This window comes from Pezoporus occidentalis, unplaced genomic scaffold (genome assembly GCF_034315485.1).
Source record: "Pezoporus occidentalis ecotype Australia unplaced genomic scaffold, CSIRO_AGI_Poc_V1 ctg6, whole genome shotgun sequence".
NCBI classification, from domain to species: Eukaryota; Metazoa; Chordata; class Aves; order Psittaciformes; family Psittacidae; genus Pezoporus; species Pezoporus occidentalis.
In genome coordinates this window covers 1,019,915-1,040,541 of record NW_026915943.1, presented here as the reverse complement: position 1 = coordinate 1,040,541, position 20,627 = coordinate 1,019,915, and the positions used below count along the sequence as shown (strand labels likewise).

Sequence of the window (20,627 nt, the reverse complement as noted above, 5' to 3'; positions counted from 1 at the left end):
CTATTTTGTGACTGAATGTGCACAAATCTCTTCATACACAGAAGACGATTGCAGGCTCATTTTACTATCACACTGGAACAAGGCTCAAAGAATGTAAAGGGATGCTTTGTCTTTCAACAAGTTTCACCCATGCACTAAAGGCTTGAGTCAGTTACAGCATCAGAGGTCACTACAGCCCTTGCACATATCATCACAGAATCCCAGCCTGGTTTTGTTTGGAAGGGACCTTAAACCTCCTCCAGCTCCAACCCCTGCCACAGGCAGGGACCCCTTCCACTGGAGCAGCTTGCTCCAAGCCCCTGTGTCCAACCTGGCCTTCAACACTGCCAGGGATGGGGCAGCCACAGCTTCTCTGGGCACCCTGTGCCAGCGCCTCAGCACCCTCACAGGGAAGAGCTTCTGCCTAAGAGCTCAGCTCAGTCTCCCCTCGGGCAGGTTAAAGCCATTCCCCTTGGCCTGTCCCTACAGGCCCTTGGCCCGTCCCTACAGGCCCTTGTCCCAAGCCCCTCTCCAGCTTTCCTGCAGCCCCTTCAGGCACTGGAGCTGCTCTCAGGTCTCCCCTTCAGGAGCCTTCTCTTCTCCAGGCTCACCCAGCCCAGCTCTCTCAGCCTGGCTCCAGAGCAGAGCTGCTCCAGCCCTCGCAGCAGCTCCATGGCCTCCTCTGGTCTCACTTCAGTAGATCCAATGTTTACTTCTCCTATTTAATAACTAAGGCATTTTGCCCAATTTCAAACACCTGGATGCAGCACAGAACTTGCAAAAGCAGCATCACAGCTTATTCCTGTCTTTAGTGCTGCATGTACCAGAGCGCCAAAACTTCATTCCCTAAACTACTGAAACTGAGAGTCTGCATTGAAGAATGTGATATTATATGTATATTTTAGGAATCTTTAAGTGAAGCAGTTCTCATAAACACCTTTAATACCCATACACTGCATTTCTTAGGATGGGCTTTTGACTGCTCCCTGCCACCAGAGGCTGCGAGGTCACCGTGGGCAATGCAGTCATCTTGGTACAACCTAAAATGTACCTTTATGGGAACCACCCCATGAAATGAGCTTTAGCCTTTACAAGCACCGTATGCTCTCTAGCTCCTAATCAAGATCCTGAGCACATTATCTGTGCACAACCCACATTACATCAGGAACCCAAGGCTCCCTTAAACAGAAGATAACAAATAGAGGAGATCAATATCTGCTAGAAACAACACACATCCTAAAGGGCTGCTTACACAAAGGGTATTTTATCATCAATCAGCCCCACAGTAGAGTACTTTTAAGGAGAATTATATAGAATCATTAAAGCTAAAGGTTAACAGGTCATGATCACAGCAGATCAAATATTAAGACATCAGCTTTGAGTTTAAGGCTATTTTCAAGCTCACTGGGTCACTCTGAGTTTGAGGGATATAAAAATCCCTGTGAATAGTCTATCTCTAGCTCACCTTGCTTAATAGAGCTATAAATCCAACTAGTTCCCCATGCAAGAGAAGAAAAGCTTTCCAAGTGAACACACACTACAAAAATGCCACAAGGCATTATCCTAAGTGTAAAACCCCAATCAAAAGGAATTCATTTCAATATCTACAGTTACACTAAGGAGAAAGAGCAGGGCTTAGATTTAAAGATACCTCCACAATTAAGAGTATAAAACGAACTCAAGCTTGACAATAAAAGCCCCATTAGGAACACAAGCCACGGTTCACTAGAAGATAGGATTTCATTGAGTCATTGGTAAAGGGAACCGTGTATTCTGTTGTTAGGCAGTGTCGAAAATGAGGATAAAACCCTGGTTTACAGCTCTTGCCACCATCTCACACAGAGTTTCTTTTAAGTGGTAAAGACTAAGCTTTGTATTTAACACATTGCTCCCCCCACCTTTGCTAATATTCCCATTCCTGCCCTCTAACTCCCACTAATGACACTTGAAAGCCTCTCAACGACATCCACCCTTGTGTCAGCTTTCATAACATAACCATTTACATGAGAAACATCAGTGGATGTCTTTGTGCATGAGCATTTGTGACTCCAAGAACTACATTACCAGCTTCCGTATCTCCTTCTTTGTGTGTTATCTTGCTTGCCTGGTCACAAGCAATAAAATCCAGGGATACAAACCCCAACATTACATATAGTGCTGCATTGAGTATAATTGAATGCAACTTTAACTGTTGGCTCCCTATGTGAAACTCTTGTCTGCTCCTTAGACAAGCATGTCTGTAAGCTGAATGTCTCAGGCATGCTGCTCTGTAGGGTTTTAGTTATGCTTGCTCAAAAAAAAAAACATCTCAAAACTACTATTTTGGTATTTTTATCATCATAAAGCACCCAGTAAAATGGAAAATGGCATCTGCTTGTTCACTGTGCAACATGTACCTCCCTTGTTCCCATTCTTGCCATGTTTGGGGGAAGCAAAAATCATTCAGCTCTTTCGAAGCAGAACACTTTCTCCAAGAGATTCAAGTTCAAAGGAATAAGAGTGATGAGTTTAGAGGATACTTTCCAAGATACAGATGTCTGTTGTATGGTCACCAGAAGAGATCCCAGACTGGTTTGGGTTGGAAGAGACCTTAAAGCTCGTCCAGTTCCAACCCCCTGCCACAGGCAGGGACACCTACCATAGAGCAGCTTGCTCCAAGCCCCTGTGTCCAACCTGGCCTTCAACACTGCCACGGATGGGGCAGCCACAGCTTCTCTGGGCACCCTGTGCCAGCACCTCAGCACCCTCACAGGGAAGAGCTTCTGCCTGAGAGCTCATCTCAGTCTCATGTGAACTCTTCAGCTTAAACCACATCCAAGAAAAACCGGCATGGAAGTCAGAAGGGAGCACGTTATAAACACCCAGTCAAGAATCTCTCCTCTTCCATACTCAATACTAATGCTAAATCAGATTCAAGTCACTAAATCACCCAACAGTCAAACCAGATCCTATTCTTAGCACTGAAATCCTGTTGTTTACACAACTGGATGCCACTAACCATGAGTAGTACTAAGAATAAAGAAGGGGTTTTGATGTACAGAGGTCAACTGATTTTCAGTCTACTTACACATAAGGAGGTTGTCTGATAGGCAACGAGTAAGCAAACAAGTACAAGCAGGTCAAGGCTTGGAGTACTGCTGATCTATGTACCCAAATACACCTACTAGTAAGAAACTTGAAGGAGAGCGACAAATCAAAGCGTGTCCTCATGTATCAGAGTGCAGATTAGTGCAAGACTAAGAGGAAGAGGGCAAAAAAGGGGTGGAAAGGAAAGAAATCCCAGCTAAGAGAAGTGTCAACATTGGTGTTATTTTACACCATAGACTCCGTGTGGAAGTTTCTAGGGTATTAAACCTCATTAAACCATCCCCAGGGAGCTGTGAAAAGGAAAAAGCAAGGCAAAGGTTGCAGTGCTGTGTTCACAGTTACTAAGAAGGGGAAAAGTAACCTCAAGTCAGCCTTTGAAATGGAAAACAGGGCTGAAAGCCTACCTGTGTTTCAAGTTGAGTCTACAGAACCAGCACCCTGCCATCAGCAATGGGATTAGATGTGGAGCTCTTCAAGGATCTTGCAACACTTCACAAATGCTGTTCTAAGACAGTCTGAGTATTTGCATGAGAAATAACATACTGATGGGTATCGAGCTACAAGCACCCAACGACACCATCAACAGGACTGTTACTTTGGAATCAGTCTTTAATGACACTTACTCCTAACATGGTATTCAGTCAAGTAGAACACATCTTAGACATAACACATACCTGCAAGAAACTGAACAGCAAAGTGATCTTACTACAATAAATCACATTTTGAGGTTATAAAGACTGTAGACAAGGTACTAAACTGTCAACTCTGGTTTAAAAACCTTCCTATAAAAGAAATACAATATATGCATTTCCAGTCCAGATGAAACTATTGGTGGCTCACTGCCATCATTTCCATCCCAGCTGAACCACAGAATCACAGAACGGTTTGGGTTGGAAAGGACCTTAAAATCATCCAGTTTCAATGCCCTGCCATGGGCAGGGACACCTTCCACTAGAGCAGCTTGCTCCAAGCCCCTGTGTCCAACCTGCCCTTGAACACTGCCAGGGATGGGGCAGCCACAGCTTCTCTGGGCACTCAGTTCAAGATGTATTCCCGAATCTGCCCAAGCACATTTGTGGTCTGGGGCAGCACAGGATGAGCAGACAGGAGGCTTGACGAATGCCTTTGCTACCTGTACCTGTCTGGGAGCCTGACAACACTTCTGCTGGAAGTAGATCCTACAGCATCTCTGCAGCAACCCAATTCAAAAGCTGCAAAGTGTCCCATGAGACCACCAACCATCACTCCATGATGCTGAAACTACCTGCTCATCCAGATACAAGCAGGTCATCCTATAATCATAACAGCTACAGGCACAAAGACGGCAAAGGGTATCATCTCTAAGGCAAGTTTAAACCTCTCTTATCTTAGCCATGATACCTCCCTCTACATAAACTTCACTATTCCTTGATGCAGAAGATTGTCTAAATTACTTTCCAGTGTTGATTTCAGCCTTATTTTCTATGATTCAAGGTGTAACAAAGGAGATTATGCTCCTCTACTGCTGGAAGTCTGAGTAATCTCAGGAGGAGATAGCAGAAAAAGCCTCTTGCAAGGCTTTTTTCATACTTACAGTTCAAGGAGAGGTGTCTCCAGCTTGACTCAATCAGGTTTGGTGTTTTATTTCCCCCCTTATAAAAAGTATTACTTACTACTTAATAAAAGAAAGGCTTGTAACCCAGCTCTTAGTGACCTGAATGTACACACTAAAGCACTGCTTTTGAGAAGACAGCATGGGCAGGATGGTTGCTACTACAGCATCTCCAACCAAAACCTGTCTTTACACATAAATTGTGCTAAGTATTGTACTCTTACCACTAAGAACTCCCCTTTCTTACCTTTTTCAGCTGACCTTAGACAAGGACTTATCAGCCATTGAGATCTCATTTAACTTTATCTCTTCAACTAATCTTTAGCTGTTTTACAGGAGAACTTCAGTGTTTGATGAACATGCAGTAAATCACTACAGGATTCTCAGCGCAGGCAGATGGGAACTGTTAGGAGAAGCTGAAAGAATCCTTATATTCCATCCATTTATTACAGACCTCAAGTATCTCTTCTGAATTCGAGTCCAAATACATTTATTGTTGTGTGCTGGGATTTATGGACTCCTCTGGATGCAGAAAAATCCCAGATGGTCCAATAGACTGGTGGCCCATTTTTATTGTCTATAACCGCCTGTCTTTAATACAAGCTATTTTTAAAGCTTAAGGAATTGCTTCATTTTTAACTGCTTTCACCTGCTTCTACTTTGGTATCCCACCATCTGGTTTAGATCTCTTCTTCTCTTCAGGCTTCTGCCATATCCCAAATTATATTCAAAGTCTCAAAGTTTAATCTCTCCTTCAGAAAGCTCTTCAGGGAAGAAGTCAGGAAAATAATGATTTTTGCACATCACAGCTAACTGCTTTCCACAGGCTGAAGTGTGGCACAAGTTAAATAGTATATTACACCCCTTTGGCAAGTGTAAGTTAAATTCCAAATCTAGTTTGGAATTGTGTTAGAAAACCTTAATTGACAAAGTGATGGAAAAGTTCAAAGACTACTAATATACATGGCTTTGCAGGCTAAATTAACAGCAAGGACAGTGCTGCTTTAAGAACACTTAATTATTCCAGAAGCCCAGGCTGGTTTGGATGGGAACCTTAAAGCACATCCAGTTCCAACCCCTGCCACGGGCAGGGACACCTTCCACTAGAGCAGCTTGCTCCAAACCCCTGTGTCCAACCTGGCCTTGAACACTGCCAGGGATGGGGCAGCCACAGCTTCTCTGGGCACCCTGTGCCAGCGCCTCAGCACCCTCCCAGGGAAGAGCTTCTGCCTAAGAGCTCAGCTCAGTCTCCCCTCGGGCAAGTTAAAGCCATTCCCCTCGGCCTGTCCCTACAAGCCCTTGTCCCAAGCCCCTCTCCAGCTTTCCTGCAGCCCCTTCAGGCACTGGAGCTGCTCTCAGGTCTCCCCTTCAGGAGCCTTCTCTTCTCCAGGCTCACCCAGCCCAGCTCTCTCAGCCTGGCTCCAGAGCAGAGCTGCTCCAGCCCTCGCAGCATCTCCATGGCCTCCTCTGGCCTCGCTCCAACAGCTCCACGTCCCTCTTGTGCTGCTGCCCCAGAGCTGGAGGGCTGCAGGGGGGTCTCCCCTTCACACAGCAGAGGGGCAGGATCCCCTCCCTGAGCTGCTGCTCACGCTCTGGGGGTGCAGCCCAGCACATGGGGGGGTTCTGGGCTCAAGCACACACTGAAGCCGGGTCATGGGGAGCTTCTCCTCACCCAACACCCCAAGTCCTTCTCCTCAGGCTGCTCCATCCAGGCTCCCCCAGCCTGGGTTTGTGCTGGGATTGCCCCAACCCATGGGCAGGACCTTGCCCTTGGCCTGGTTGAGCTCCATGAGGTTCACATGGTCCCAGCTCTCAGCCTGTCCAGGTCCCTCTGGATCCCATCCCTTCCCTCCAGTGTCACTGCACCACACAGCTCGGTGTCATCAGCAAACCTGCTGAGGGTGCTCAGTCCCACTGTCCAGGTCTTCAACAAAGATATTCAACAGCTCCAAGCCCAGTATTGACTCCTGAGGAACACCACCCATCACTGGCCTCTACTTGGCCATCAACGCATTACCTACTAGTTCACTGAAGATCACAAACTCAGTTCACTGACTAAATGAAGCCTGTACCACCATATCTGAAACACCTTTGCTGCTTCCTACACAATTTCATGCACTGGATTTGTGACAGAACCAACACGCTGTGGTTTTCTCCTTCACTCCCTATTTCCAAGGCCAATATGCAGGATGGCTGCAGGGAGATGACTGCAGAGCAGGACTTGGCAGAATGCAGCTGAAACCCAATTATTCACTCTTGTACAGATAAAGAGCTGATGCATTTCTGTGCCTGTAGCAGTCACTGGTGTGATAGCAGAGTCATCCGTCAGATGTGGGGAACAACTGTGCCTCACACAACACTACCAAGAACCAGGGTAGTTTAGAGAATGATGGATTTTAAGCTTAAGCCCATGGATAGGACACCCTACATGAGGATAGAACTAAATAGCCCAAACCAGATAAGATAATGACCTGAAAAAAGTCACAAGTTCTTGCTTGATAGGGCTGAAGTATGAGGAGTGGACAAGAACATGGTCTAAACATTTACTGAAGTTTGAATTGTTTCAACCTCAGCCCTTATGGGGGTCTGCGAGGGGGGCAGGCAGAGGTGGAAGGAGCTGGTGTCTTCCCTCCAACACAAACCACATCCTGTTTGCTCACTATAAAGGAATGTTGTATCCCCAGAAAGCTTTTGTTATTTAATAGTGTTGGGCCTTTTCTGCATTCAGAAGAAGGAAACCTTAAAAGCCTTTTTTAAGTGAGAAGGGCTCCCATTGTTCAAGCTGGGTCACTTGAAATCACTGCTACCAAGGATGTTTCCAAGTGGGTATTAGGAAAAGTAGTCTGAGGAAGAACAGGCACAAGAATACCCAACACTCCAATAGATGAGCAAGGCACATGGAATCCCAGTCTGGTTTGTGTTAGAAGAGATCTCAAAGCTCAGCCAGGTCCAACCCCTGCCACGGGCAGGGACCCCTTCCACTAGAGCAGCTTGCTCCAAGCCCCTGTGTCCAACCTGGCCTTGAACACTGCCAGGGATGGGGCAGCCACAGCTTCTCTGGGCACCCTGTGCCAGCGCCTCAGCACCCTCACAGGGAAGAGCTTCTGCCTAAGAGCTCAGCTCAATCTCCCCTCTGGCAGGTTAAAGCCATTCCCCTTGGCCTGGCCCTATGAAACCTTGCCCAAAGCCCGTTTCCAGCTTTCTTGTCAGCCTTGTTGACCTAAAATGAGGTTTGCAGCAGCAAAGCCCAGCTTCAAAGCCCATCTCCTTCTCAAATAAGCTGCCTCACAGCTGTATGAGCTTCAGAGCAGAGACTGGCACTGATGTTACGTAGCAGACAAGCAGCTTGAGGGCCTGTTGGAAAGAACACAGCTAAAATGCAATGGTAGGAAACTGCCATCACCACTGCACTTCTCAGCTACAGAGCTGTAACACAATACTCCTGATACCCTTTTTAGATCAAGCTACCAAATGATGGTGGAGGCCACAAGCTGACCTTAAGGTGTCCAGTTACCTAAGAGGAAGAACTAACCAGTCTGCCAGCCATCAGCATGCTTGGAAGAGTGTCAAACTAAGAAGCTAAGATCGCCACCTCATAAGCAAGGCTGAAATCAAATGGAAAAGCAGGACTACAAGCGTGCACTTTGCTTTGTTAGTGCTGACATTAAAACATGGGGATGCATCACAAATCACAAGTGAATGCAGGTTTGGTTACTACATGGGTTTTAGTAACTGGAGAGAAACTTGTAAAACAAACTTGATGACAAAAATACTGATTGCCAAGGGGAAAAAAAACCCATATCCTCATTCAAGCTTTACACAACACAAAGAGAATTAGTTTATTGGGAAAGGAATACGTATTGGCAGTTTAACTTTATGGAATGTGCTTTCGAAATGCCTATCTGAATAGCTCAAGATGATGATAATGAGAAGCAGAAGCACTGCCATCTTCTCATTAAGAAGTATAACAGCTGTGACCTTGCTCTTGGGGAACCTACAATAGCTTCGATATGTACAGGTTGGATAGAGGGAAAAGAAAGCAAAGAGGCAGTTTTGGATAAGATAGCCAGTAATTTAGACAAGAGGGTATCATTACAGAATCATACTAGACATGTTACCCAAAGCTCTGTCCAACCTGGCCTTGAGCACTGCCACGGATGGGGCAGCCACAGCTTCTCTGGGCACCCTGTGCCAGTGCCTCAGCACCCTCACAGGGAAAAGCTTCTTCCTTATATCCAACCTAAACCTCCCCTGTTTCAGTTTGAACCCATCACCCCTTGTCCTATCACTGCAGTCCCTGATGAAGAGTCCCTCCCCAGCATCCTTGCAGCCCCCTTCAGACACTGGAAGAGATTCCTCTCTTCTCCAGGCTGAACAGCCCTAACTTTCTCAGCCTGGCTCCATACAGGACGTGCTCCAGCAGCCCCTGATCATCCTTGTGGCCTCCTCTGGACTTGCTCCAACAACTCCATGTCCTTCTTATGTTGAGGACACCAGAACTGTTTCAGCCATTAATGCTTTCCAACACCTCCAGAAGACAGCTAGCAATCCATGGAGTGAGTAACCCTGATGTTTTCATGACACATCCCAGCTTGAATTCAGGGCTTGCCACATACAAACCATCACAAGGAAGGACTATCCGTGAGGACAGAGCAGACAACCTCCCTACTACAGCTTTACATCTCCCTGCCACTGAAGGCTTAGTTTTTAACTAGAGGACACTTTATACAGGTCAAGTCCTTGCTTCTCGAGCAATGAAGTAATGCTTAGAGAAATCATCTCAGCAGGAGCCTAGTGCTCCAAAGGGAGTGACTTAAGACTCATATGTCTTCACAGAAACATTTCTCAGCTGTAGATGTCTGGGGTCAGTGGTCTCATCTACTGCACTTACCAAAATCAGCTTTCCCAGGGTGAGCCAGGAGCATGTAAGAGCTCCTAGTTCCCAGAACCAGTTGTTAACAGCATCTAAATCCATTCAAGAACACCTGATGTAATCCTTAATCTGCACACAGTAATATTTGCTGAGGCAAGGAAGGCAAAAAGCATTGTTTTGGAGATCAAGAATAAAACAAGCCAGGACTCTAGCTGAGTAGCCTCAAGAATGTGGGATGTAATAATGCAGTTCAAGATAAGTTCATGGCAACAAGCATTCTTTGAGCAACACTTTACACACACTCAATCTACCACAAAGACTCAACGTTGCTTTGACAGCTATTAGATTTCTCAACAAACCATCTCCCTCCATCTGATTGGAGTTTGCCAAGATTCCTTCCCCAAGCTGCCATTGTATTATCTCAGATCAAGTACCAAATGTGATTAAAGACTTGGAGTGAGCTGGAAGATGTTAATGGCAGGGAAAAGTTACTCTTCACTTGCTTGTGTGAGATGGCTTTGTGGTAAGTGGCTTATCTATTCCCAGCCACAAAGCAATAACCACCTTCGTCCTGTGGTAGTAAGTCTACTACGGTTGAAACTCTGATTTTTCATACTCATTGGAGCAGGAGCAAGGCCATGGTAGCAAGGATCACTTTTCAACTACGCTCATTCCACAAGTGGTTTCAAACACTCCAAAACTATCCATATGCCTGTTCAGCAACACTCATCACCCCTTATCTGCCAATCCAGCTTGTCACATTGAATTGAAAGACAGTGCATTGAGAAAGGTATTTTGGAAGAAGTCTTGATCTCTTTGCTTTACTCATAGAATCCCAGACTGGTTTGTGCTGGAAGGGACCTCAAAGCTCATCCAGTTCCAACCCCTGCCACGGGCAGGGACCCCTTCCACTAGAGCAGCTTGCTCCAAGCCCCTGTGTCCAACCTGGCCTTCAACACTGCCAGGGATGGGGCATCCACAGCTTCTCTGGGCACCCTGTGCCAGCGCCTCAGCACCCTCACAGGGAAGAGCTTCTGCCTCAGAGCTCAGCTCAGTCTCCCCTCGGGCAGGTTAAAGCCATTCCCCTTGGCCTGGCCCTACAGGCCCTTGTCCAAAGCCCCTCTCCACCATTCATCACTGTACTTCCTGCATTTAATCACAACAGAAGGTTTTCAGACAGGACAAGTAGCAGCATGATTTAGAAAGCTGTCTCATGATTAAATGAGCACTCTCCTCTTTAATATTCAACCAGCAGGTTGTAGAAATGTTATACGAAATCTTGATTACAAGAAGTAGGAACTGAGCATAGCTTTGAAGTCAGAGATGCCCAAAGGCTCCCAAACAGATGGCATGAGTGTGCTCCGCTGTACTCACATTACAACTAACAAGGAGACTGATATGATTTAAAGAGATTCAGTAGCTTCCAGCCAGAAACATGCAGGCATTGAATCTGTGAGATGTTTAGCTTGTATCAGCACTGAATGAAGACTATATGAGAAATACTACAACAATAACAGCAACAACAGAGTCTGCCTCCCTCCAGACACAACAATCCTTACTTTGCTCTACCCTCTAAGCTATTCTCTATTTAAAATCTGGGAGCAGACTACCAGAAGCATTAAATGCAGGGCTTGACAGACAGTGTCAAAACATATCATTGATAGTTTAATCTCAGCATTCCTCCTGTGTTTCTGAGGCTGTGATGAAGTGTGAGACTTCAGCTCTGCAAGAATGATGCCAAAGAATGTAGGTGGTTTATCCAGCAGACATGTTTGTTTGTCAATGGAGGGAGGAACACACTGTTGTCTCAAGTAGCTGAAATATCACAGAATCATGGAATAGTTATGGTTGGAAAGGACCTTATGATCATCCAGTTCCAACCCCCCTGCCATGGGCAGGGACACCTCACACTAAACCATGGCACCCAAGGCTCTGTCCAACTTGGCCCTGAACACTGCCAGGGATGGAGCATTCACAACCTCCCTGGGCAACCCATTCCAGTGCCTCACCACCCTAATGGGAAAGAATTTCCTCCTTAGATTCAATCTGAACTTCCCCTGTTTCAGTTTGAACCCATCACCCCTTGTCCTATCACTACAGTCCCTAATGAAGAGTCCCTCCCCAGCATCCCTACAGGCCCCCTTCAGACACTGGAAGCTGCTCTGAGGTCTCCACACAGCTTCTCTTCTCCAGGCTCAACAGCCCCAATGTTCTCAGCCTGTCTCCATACAGGAGCTGCTCCAGCCCCTGCTCATCCTCGTGGCCTCCTCTGGTCTTGTTCCAACAGTTCCATGTCCTTTTTATGTTGAGGACACCAGAACTGCACACAATGCTCCAGGTGAGGTCTCACCAGAGCAGAGCAGAGGGGCAGGATCACCTCCTTCGCCCTGCTGGTCACGCTCCTTTTGATGCAGCCCAGGATACGGTTGCTTTCTGGGCTGTGAGCGCACACTGAAGCCGGCTCATGTTCATTTTCTCATCAACCAACACCCCCAAGTCCTTCTCCTTGGGCTGCTCTGAATCTCTTCTCTGCCCAACCTGTAGCTGTGCCTGGGATTGCTCCCACCCAGGTGTAGGACCTTGCACTTGGCATGGTTAAACTCCATGAGGTTGGCATCAGCCCACCTCACAAGCGTGTCGAGGTCCCTCTGGATGGCATTCCTTCCCTGCAGGGTATCAACCGAACCACACAGCTCGGTGTCATCGGCAAACTTGCTGAGGGCGCGCTCAATCCCACTGTCCATGGCAGCGACAAAGATGTTGAACAAGACCGGTCCCAACACCGACCCCTGAGGGACACCACTCGTTACTGGTCCCCAGCCGGACATTGAGCCATTGACCACAACTCTTTGTGTGCGGCCATCCAGCCAGTTCTTTATCCACCGAGTGCTCCATCCATCAAATTGATGTCTCTCCAATTTAGAGACAAGGATGTCGTGTGGGACAGTGTCGAACGCTTTGCACAAGTCCAGGTAGATGCCATCAACGGCTCTACCCCTGTCCATCAGTTCCGTAGCCCCATCATAGAAGGCCACCACATTGGTCAGGCAGGGTTTCCCCTTAGTGAAGCCCTGCTGGCTGTCACCAAGCACCTTGTTGATTTCCATGTGCCTTAGCATGCCTGCCAGGAGAATCTGCTCCAGGATTTTGCCAGGCTCAGAGGTGAGACTGACTGCTCTGTAATTCCCCGGGTCATCCATTTTCCCCTTCTGGAAAATGGGGGTTATATTTCCCTTTTTCCAGTCATCGGGAACTTCACCTGACTGCCATGCTCCAGCACCTCAGTGTCTCTCTTGAAGTGAGGGGCCCAGAGCTGAACACAGGATCCGAGGTGCAGCCTCACCAGCGCCCAGTGCAGGGGCACAGTCCCTGCCCTGGCCCTGCTGCCGCACTGGTGCTGATCCAGGCCAGGATGCTGGGGGCTCCCTGGCTGCCTGGGCACAAGCTGCTCACGTTCAGCTCCATCCATCAGCACCCCCAGGGCCTTTTCCATGAGCAGTTTCCAGCCACAATTCCTCAAGCCTGGAGTTTCATGGGGTTGCTGTGACACAAGTGCAGGACCCAGCACTAAGCTCTGTTGAATCTCATATGATTGGCTTTGTCCCACAGCTCCAACCTGTCCAGATCCCTCTGCAGAGCTTTCCTATCCTCCAGCACATCAACACTCCCACCCAGCTCTGTATCACCTCAAACATACCAAGGGCACACTCATATGCTTTGAAATCTTGGCTCCAGAACTTCTAAGCAGTAATACTCTTTCCTTCCTACATATTTGATACACTCTGGAAATGTGGAAAGGGATCACTGAAAAAGTGCATTAATGAGATATTTAGTAAAAAGCATGTTCCTGCCTTAATTTGGTGGTTCAGAAAGTCACAAAAGTAGATTTATGAGAGAAACAGCCTTGTAATAGCACCAGAGCTATTTTATGGAATACAGGAAGGGAACAGTTATTGAATAGATTATAAACACCACTATCTCTGCAGTTACAAAGCTGACCATATATTGTATGCTACCAGCAGGTATTCTACGCCTCATTCTACCTGCACTCATGTGACAAGCGCTTAAGTTCTCACCAGAGCCTCCTGCTTCATTTGTACACTCTTCAGGTCTGGTCTAACAGTAACTGTAGCAGACAAACATAATACTTCTACAAGAACTTTGATGCTGAAATGACCTGGAGCATCCAAGAATACAGCTGTGAAGCAGACAGTAACTTACGTTGTGAAAGCTCTCAGAATGTTTAACCAGCTTATAACAAGGGCTTGAAAAAACTGGTAAAGAAACCTTACAGTGAAGCAAGACATTTATCCAGTATAACAGTAGAAACAAACACGTGTACTTATGGAATTCTCTCTAGTAAAGAGATCAGTTATTCCTCCAATGTATGTCTTTTTAGAACCATAGAAGAGTTAGGGTTGGAAAGGACCTTAAGATCATCCAGGTCCAACCCCTCCTGCCATGGGCAGGGACACCTCACACTAGACCAGGTCACCCAAGGCTCTGTCCAACCTGGCTTTGAGCACTGCCAGGGATGGAGCATTCACAACCTCCCTGGGCAACCCATTCCAGTGCCTCAGCACCCTCACAGGAAAGAACTTCTTCCTTAGATCCAATCTAAACTTCCTCTGTTTCAGTTGAACCCATCACCCCTTGTCCTATCACTACAGTCCCTAATGAAGAGTCCCTCACCAGCATCCTTATAAGCCCCCTTCAGATAATGGAAGGCTGCTATGAGGTCCCCAAAGCACTTAGAAGCTCTTCATATGGATCTCAGGGCAACCCTAGAGTCCAAAAGAAGTATAAAGCCAAGAAAAACGTTTAACCCAGTCAATAATCAGTTTTACTACAACACAACATCACACAGCAGAGAGAAAACCTCACTACAGTTACTCAACAGCTGAGGCTGGAGTTTGAAAAGCTGCTAAATGGCAGGTGACTGAAAGGAAGACGTTTACTAATGGCTGTTAATTGCTGTGTTCAATTCAGCTCAGGAGCAGGTGAGAAACATGAGCTATTAGTCTGGAATGAAAAGTGCAAGTTAAGCCTTTGGAGGTTTTCTATAGCTAGCCAAGTCCTTTGAGAGATGGGGGGACTGACTCTCCAAAAGCCGGGAACAGAAGATCTCAGCAGGAGCTAATCCTGACTAAAGTGTTGCAGAACACAAGGAAATGGCCCCAAAGGGATTCAGAGACTTAGCTAAAAACTTTCTCCTTTGCAGAAACCTACCGTGAAATGAAAGGCTAAGTGAGGAGGGGTTGGGAGGCTACGGCCTGAAGGACTAAACCTTCCAATCTGTCTCAGACAACAGGAAATTGGTTTAATCTTTCCTACACCCACACACAGGCAGCTCCACTCCTCTGAAATCTGTTTTCCAGATAGAATCATAGAATGGTTTGGGTTGGAAAGGACCTTAAGATCATCAAGCTCCAACCCCCCTGCCACGGGCAGGGATCCCTCACACTAAACCATGGCACCCAAGGCTCTGTCCAACCTGGCCTTGAACACTGCCAGGGATGGAGCATTCACAACCTCCCTGGGCAAACCATTCCAGTGCCTCAGCACCCTCACAGTAAAGAACTTCTTCCTTATATCCAATCTAAACTTCCCCTGTGTCAGTTTTAACCCATCACCCCTTGTCCTATCACTGCAGTCCCTAATGAAGAGTCCCTCCCCAGCATCCCTATAGCCCCCCTTCAGACACTGGAAGCTGCTCTGAGGTCTCCATGCAGCTTCTCTTCTCCAGGCTCAACAGCCCCAACTTTCTCAGCCTGGCTCCATACAGGAGCTGCTCCAGCCCCTGATCATCCTCATGGCCTCCTCTGGACTTGTTCCAACAGTTCCATGTCCTCTTTATGTTGAGAACACCAGAACTGCACACAATGCTCCCAGTGAGGTCTCATGAGAGCAGAGACAGAAATGGTCTAAGAACAGGAAAGAGTTTGGTCATATGCAAAGAGAACTACACTGAAGCAAACCAGATTCATGGTAAGTTGCCCAGGAAGTGTTTGGACAAGTTCTTAAAATGGTATCAGAATTCATTTGTAAGACATCATTCTATAGTCCTATTGTGTCAGAACAGGAAGACCTCAGTGAGTTCAACTCAAGGGTCTGCTTGCCAATGGTCACTAAGCTTCAAAGAGAAATCAGACACTTCCAAGCATCCCAATCCTGTCAACTGTGCACAATAAGACCCTTCCAACTTGATTTGGACCATTAGGAATTAATGTAATACTTTGATTGCTTATTTCCAAAGAGAAGAGGGGTTCTGTGTCACACACAGCTCCTTTCCAAAAATCCATTTCCCCTCAGCCATTTCCTTTCGTACTTTTTCAAACCTTTCCTATGGAATAACAAAGTTCCTGACCCTGTCACCATCCACACAGACAGGATGAGACGTGGCCTTGACAGATGGTCAGCAGTGAGTTCCTTTGAATTCTGTGGTTTCAGGCTTTAAAGTAAAGCTTAACCAACAATTGCAGCTACTTTCACATTAGAGCACACAGGTGCAAAGACAATGGGAAAGAGGCAAAGTGCCAAAACACAGGAGAAAGGATGTGGAGAGTGAATTTAAGGACAGCAGGACCCTGTTTCCTAGTAGCATAACAATAACAATAGCATAGCTACATGTTGAAAGACAATGACTACAGAACAAGTTAAACACTCCTCGTTGAGAATTGATTTGTAGTAGGGAACAGCTTACACTGCTCTTTTTCAGTTGATTAAAATCCTCCATGTTAAAACAAAGTATTAATTTTACTAGGTTTTAGATCACAGAGTCCCAGACTGGTTTGGTTTGGAAAGGACCTTTAAGCTTACCCAGTTCCAACTCCCTGCCACTAGAGCAGCTTACTCCAAGCCCCTGTGTCCAACCTGGCCTTGAACACTGCCAGAGATGGGGCAGCCACAGCTTCTCCTGTGCTGGTGCCTCACCACCCTCACAGTAAAGAACTTCTTCCTTATATCTAACCTGAACTTCCCCTGTTTCAGTTTGAACCCATCACCCCTTGTGCTATCACTCCAGACCCTGATGAAGAGTCCCTCTCTGTATCCTTGCAGCCCCCTTCAGACACTGGAAGCTGCTCCGAGGTCTCCATGCAGCTTCTCCTCTCCAGGCTGAACAGCCCCAGTAATAACTTGAAACTCTGTGTCCTTTCACACTACCCAGAACTGTTCAAGGGGGTTTTATCATTCTGATAAAGGACATAAGCGTATTTATAACATACTTACTCTCGCTCTTTCTCTGTCAGTTTGTCATTGATGTTGTCCTTTATCGTAGACCGGGAGCCCTTGTGGATTATTGGATACCTGAGTGGCACTTGTAAGAAGTAGGATATCATTGACACCAAGTGTGCAGTGTAGCCCAGGGCAACAGCAATGCTTCCATCATCTTTTGCTGTCAAGAACAAAAGGATTCCATTATTAAAATAACTCAACTGAATCCGACTGTAGGCTGAGTGCAAGTCCATCATAGAACGGTTTGGGTTGGAAAGGACCTTAAGATCCTGCAGTTCCAACCCCTTGCCATGGGCAGGGACACCTCACCCTAGACAATGTCACCCACAGTTCTGTCCAACCTGGCCTTGAACACTGCCAGGGATGGGGCAGCCACAGCTTCTCTGGGCACCCCGTGCCAGCGCCTCTGCACCCTCACAGGGAAGAGCTTCTGCCTTATCTCCAACCTGAACTTCCCCTGTTTCAGTTTGAACCCATCACCCCTTGTCCTATCACCACAGTCCCTGATGAAGAGCCCCTCTCCAGCATCCTTGTAGGCCCCTTCAGGTATTATTATTGCTCAGAGAACAATACAATAATGAAGCTGTCAGAAGTTATAACTGAAGAAGAGGTTCAAGACTGAAATTTAGGCTTACAGTTGCTTGCACTTCACTGCATTTGCCTCTTCCATTAAAGAGCAACACAAAATGGGGGATAACTTGTTCTCCTTCCAATATTCCACTTTTCAAAGCTAAATATGACTCTTCAACACTTGCTGAGTAGGGGAGGGTGGAGAAGAAATGGGAAAAGCAAAACAAAATCCCCAAGACAAAACTGAAGCCTCAAGCTTTATGCATGTCTGAGGTGGAGCTGACATGTATGACCAGGGTCAGGGAAAGCTGCATTCCTCCAAACTCCATTCATTAGTGAGATCAGTTGGAGAGACACCGACCCCAGGGTATGAAATCTATTCTCTGCCAATAACTGCAAGTACTTAGATTAACCCATTGGTTTAAAGTATCACTTTCAATTGGACATTTAAGGTTGCAACCTTGAAGTTTCACCTGAGGGGGAATACACATGGGTCTGGCAATTCAAATTACAGCCTTCAGCCTCCGAGGGCTTTTCCTTTCTATTTGCTCTATTTTAGTTCTATATAAGTGAACATACCAATACAAACAATGTGAGAATCACCCTAAGGCACAAGGGAGTCCTGTGAAATCAGCTGTACAGAGGACTCTCCAAGAAGCTTACAGTGATGTTCAGCCACAACTATGAAATCATACTGAGCTCTGAGAGCCTAACTTAGAACCATAGGATGGCTTGGGTTGAAAAGGACCTTAAGATCATCCAGTTCCACCACCCTGCAATAGGTTGCTCCAAAAGCCTTCCACTAGAGCAGCTTGCTCCAAGCCCCTGTGTCCAACCTGGCCTTGAACACTGCCAGGGATGGGGCAGCCACAACTTCTCTGGGCACCCTGTGCCAGTGCCTCAGCACCCTCATGCAGTCACCTGTACAACTGTTACTCAAAAAGGTATATTACAGATTTGCTTCTGCAACAGGAAGAGTACAGACAGTTAAACTAGAAGCTGACTTCTAAAATACTCCACATACTCCAGCTTTAAAGTCTTCCTTATGCAAGGTATGTATTTGGTAAGCCCACCAGCAGCTACAGCAAACTGAATGGGGATTCATGCACAATGCCCCAATCCAGGTTTATGGACTGCGAGTAGCCACAATGGAATTTTAGATTGGACAAGCATTATCCAGCATCCCTCCATTTGGAAGGCACCTCTGGAAACTGCATAGTCCTACCACCCTGCTCAGTGTAGGATCAGCTACAGCAGGCTGTGCATGACCCCATTGGGTTCTGAGCATCCTCAAGGATGGAGACTCCAGATGGAAACTCTGGAGCCTCCCTGGGTAACCTGCTCCAGTGTCCCAGTGTTGAGACTTGGAATACTGAGGTACTTTTCTAAGCATCAACAGTAACCCCCTTTGTACTAGGAATTAGGAATAAATGATGCATAAGTTTACTTCTAGTCCCTTTTCAGCCAGGTATCTGCATCATAAGCCATTCCTATCACTTTACTTAATTTCATGAAGTTCAGCAGCAGCATCAACTGTAACAACTGAATTAAGAACGTGCAGCTACCTTGAAAGTCTTCAGAATTAGGAAGCTTGACTCCACAAACAAAGTAATCCTTTTGATCATTCTGCAAGGTTAAAAACCAACAATGAGAATGGAAAAGGAACACCCAGAACACAGAAACCTGCACAAAAAAACCCATCACAACAAAGCATTTTTTGAGAGCAGAAACCAAATATTCAACTAAACTCAGAGTGAGTTTGTATTTTAGTCCATGTTCTACATAATATGGAAATAAATGCTATATAGAAAAAGGGAGAGCTTCATCTTAATTCATTATATAAAGGTTTTGGAGCTCTACTTTGACATCTGTTTATGTGCACTCCATTACAGTTCAGCTAGTTTACTGTCAGGGTTACTTTATATCATGGTAAACAGAATGGAAAGCATCCATTAAAATACAGCTATTCTGCTCTTGTAGTGGAGACTATTTGAGAGATGTTGGCACAAGTCCTCCTCCCGTTAAGTTCCAATCCAGGGACCAAATCCAAGGTAAAGCTGGGAAAGACCAGCATGAGTGAAGTGCAAGTTTCATCATGAATAAAACGTGGTATTTGCTCACAGTGTGATAAATAGGAGGTTCATTTCCCATCAAGCAGAATGTCAAAACCATACCAGATCAATAGGGTAGATGTAGGAGAGCTCTGACAGCAGTTGTTTGCATCGAATAGTCTGCTGGGCGTGTGTCTTCAGAAACAGTTCTCTTTGGGGAAAGAGATCCCAAACCCATTAGTTCCTACAAAAAGCTTTAAGTAAAGGTATCCAACCATCATATTCCCTCTGCATCTTCCCAAGCGCCACCTCCCCTCTCCCAAAAAAGCAAGGCAATTCCACCCCAATAGAGAACACTAAGGTAACTTTGCATTTTCACTTGTACCTCATATAAGCATATTTTGCCTATGACAACTAATTCCTAAAGCTCTGTTACACTAAAACACACCTAAAACTCTTTACGTAGTCTACACATGCAACCAAGCATCTGTTTTCTTCTCTTCTAGACTTGCCACTCTCAATTGTCACTTTAGATACCTACAAATCATAGCAGATATGTCTGAACAGAGGTTTTGGGGTGACATTGGGAAGAATTTGGTGCCAGGAGCCAAATGGCCTGCTCTCAAACCTGTATTTCCTTTCCAAGAGCAGAAAAGGCATCGGTCTTGTTACCTCTTGGCAGTGCATTCCTTTCTTAATTCATGCAGGGATTCATTATGCTCTTGAAGTTTCTGGTATTCACTCTCAAATGTATTTCCTAAACATGAGGAATCAGGGAAAAAAAAATAGTATCAAATATTTTCTTGGCTATCTGAAGTATTATAAATGTAGATACTGACACAAATGTTGGCAATAACCCTCCATGTACTTTTAGATGCCTGTTTTCCATGTGATGCTGCCAACAAGGGAATGGCAGTCAAGGAGGAACACTTCTCCATGCATTACACACCATTCACCAGCCAAAGACACCCAATATAACTTCATTCTTCTTTGACACCTGCTCCCCTCATGTCCACAGTAGTGGAGAAATACGTAGGATCCCAGACTGGTTTGGGTTGGAAGGGACCTTAAAGTTGATCCAGTTCCAACCCCTGCCACGGGCAGGGACCCCTTCCACTAGAGCAGCTTGCTCCAAGCCCCTGTGTCCAACCTGGCCTTGAACACTGCCAGGGATGGGGCAGCCACAGCTTCTCCTGGGCACCCTGTGCCAGCGCCTCAGCACCCTCACAGGGAAGAGCTT

General features: G+C 46.2%; 1 protein-coding gene across 5 annotated transcripts in view; it reads right to left on the bottom strand.

The window, feature by feature from the left end:
• Positions 1 to 20,627, bottom strand: part of UVRAG (UV radiation resistance associated) — a 92,246-nt gene that overhangs the window by 32,077 nt on the left and 39,542 nt on the right. For all 5 annotated transcript variants that reach the window (XR_009968588.1, XM_062639144.1, XM_062639143.1 and 2 more), the window contains 4 exons: positions 20,060 to 20,144; positions 19,511 to 19,598; positions 18,902 to 18,962; positions 16,761 to 16,926 (listed from right to left, as the gene is read on the bottom strand). Coding sequence is in view for 4 of the 5 variants with exons in the window: in XM_062639144.1 (XP_062495128.1) it covers positions 16,761 to 16,926; positions 18,902 to 18,962; positions 19,511 to 19,598; positions 20,060 to 20,144 (400 nt within the window). In the remaining variant the exon portion in view is untranslated. The remainder of the gene's footprint in view (positions 1 to 16,760; positions 16,927 to 18,901; positions 18,963 to 19,510; positions 19,599 to 20,059; positions 20,145 to 20,627) is intronic.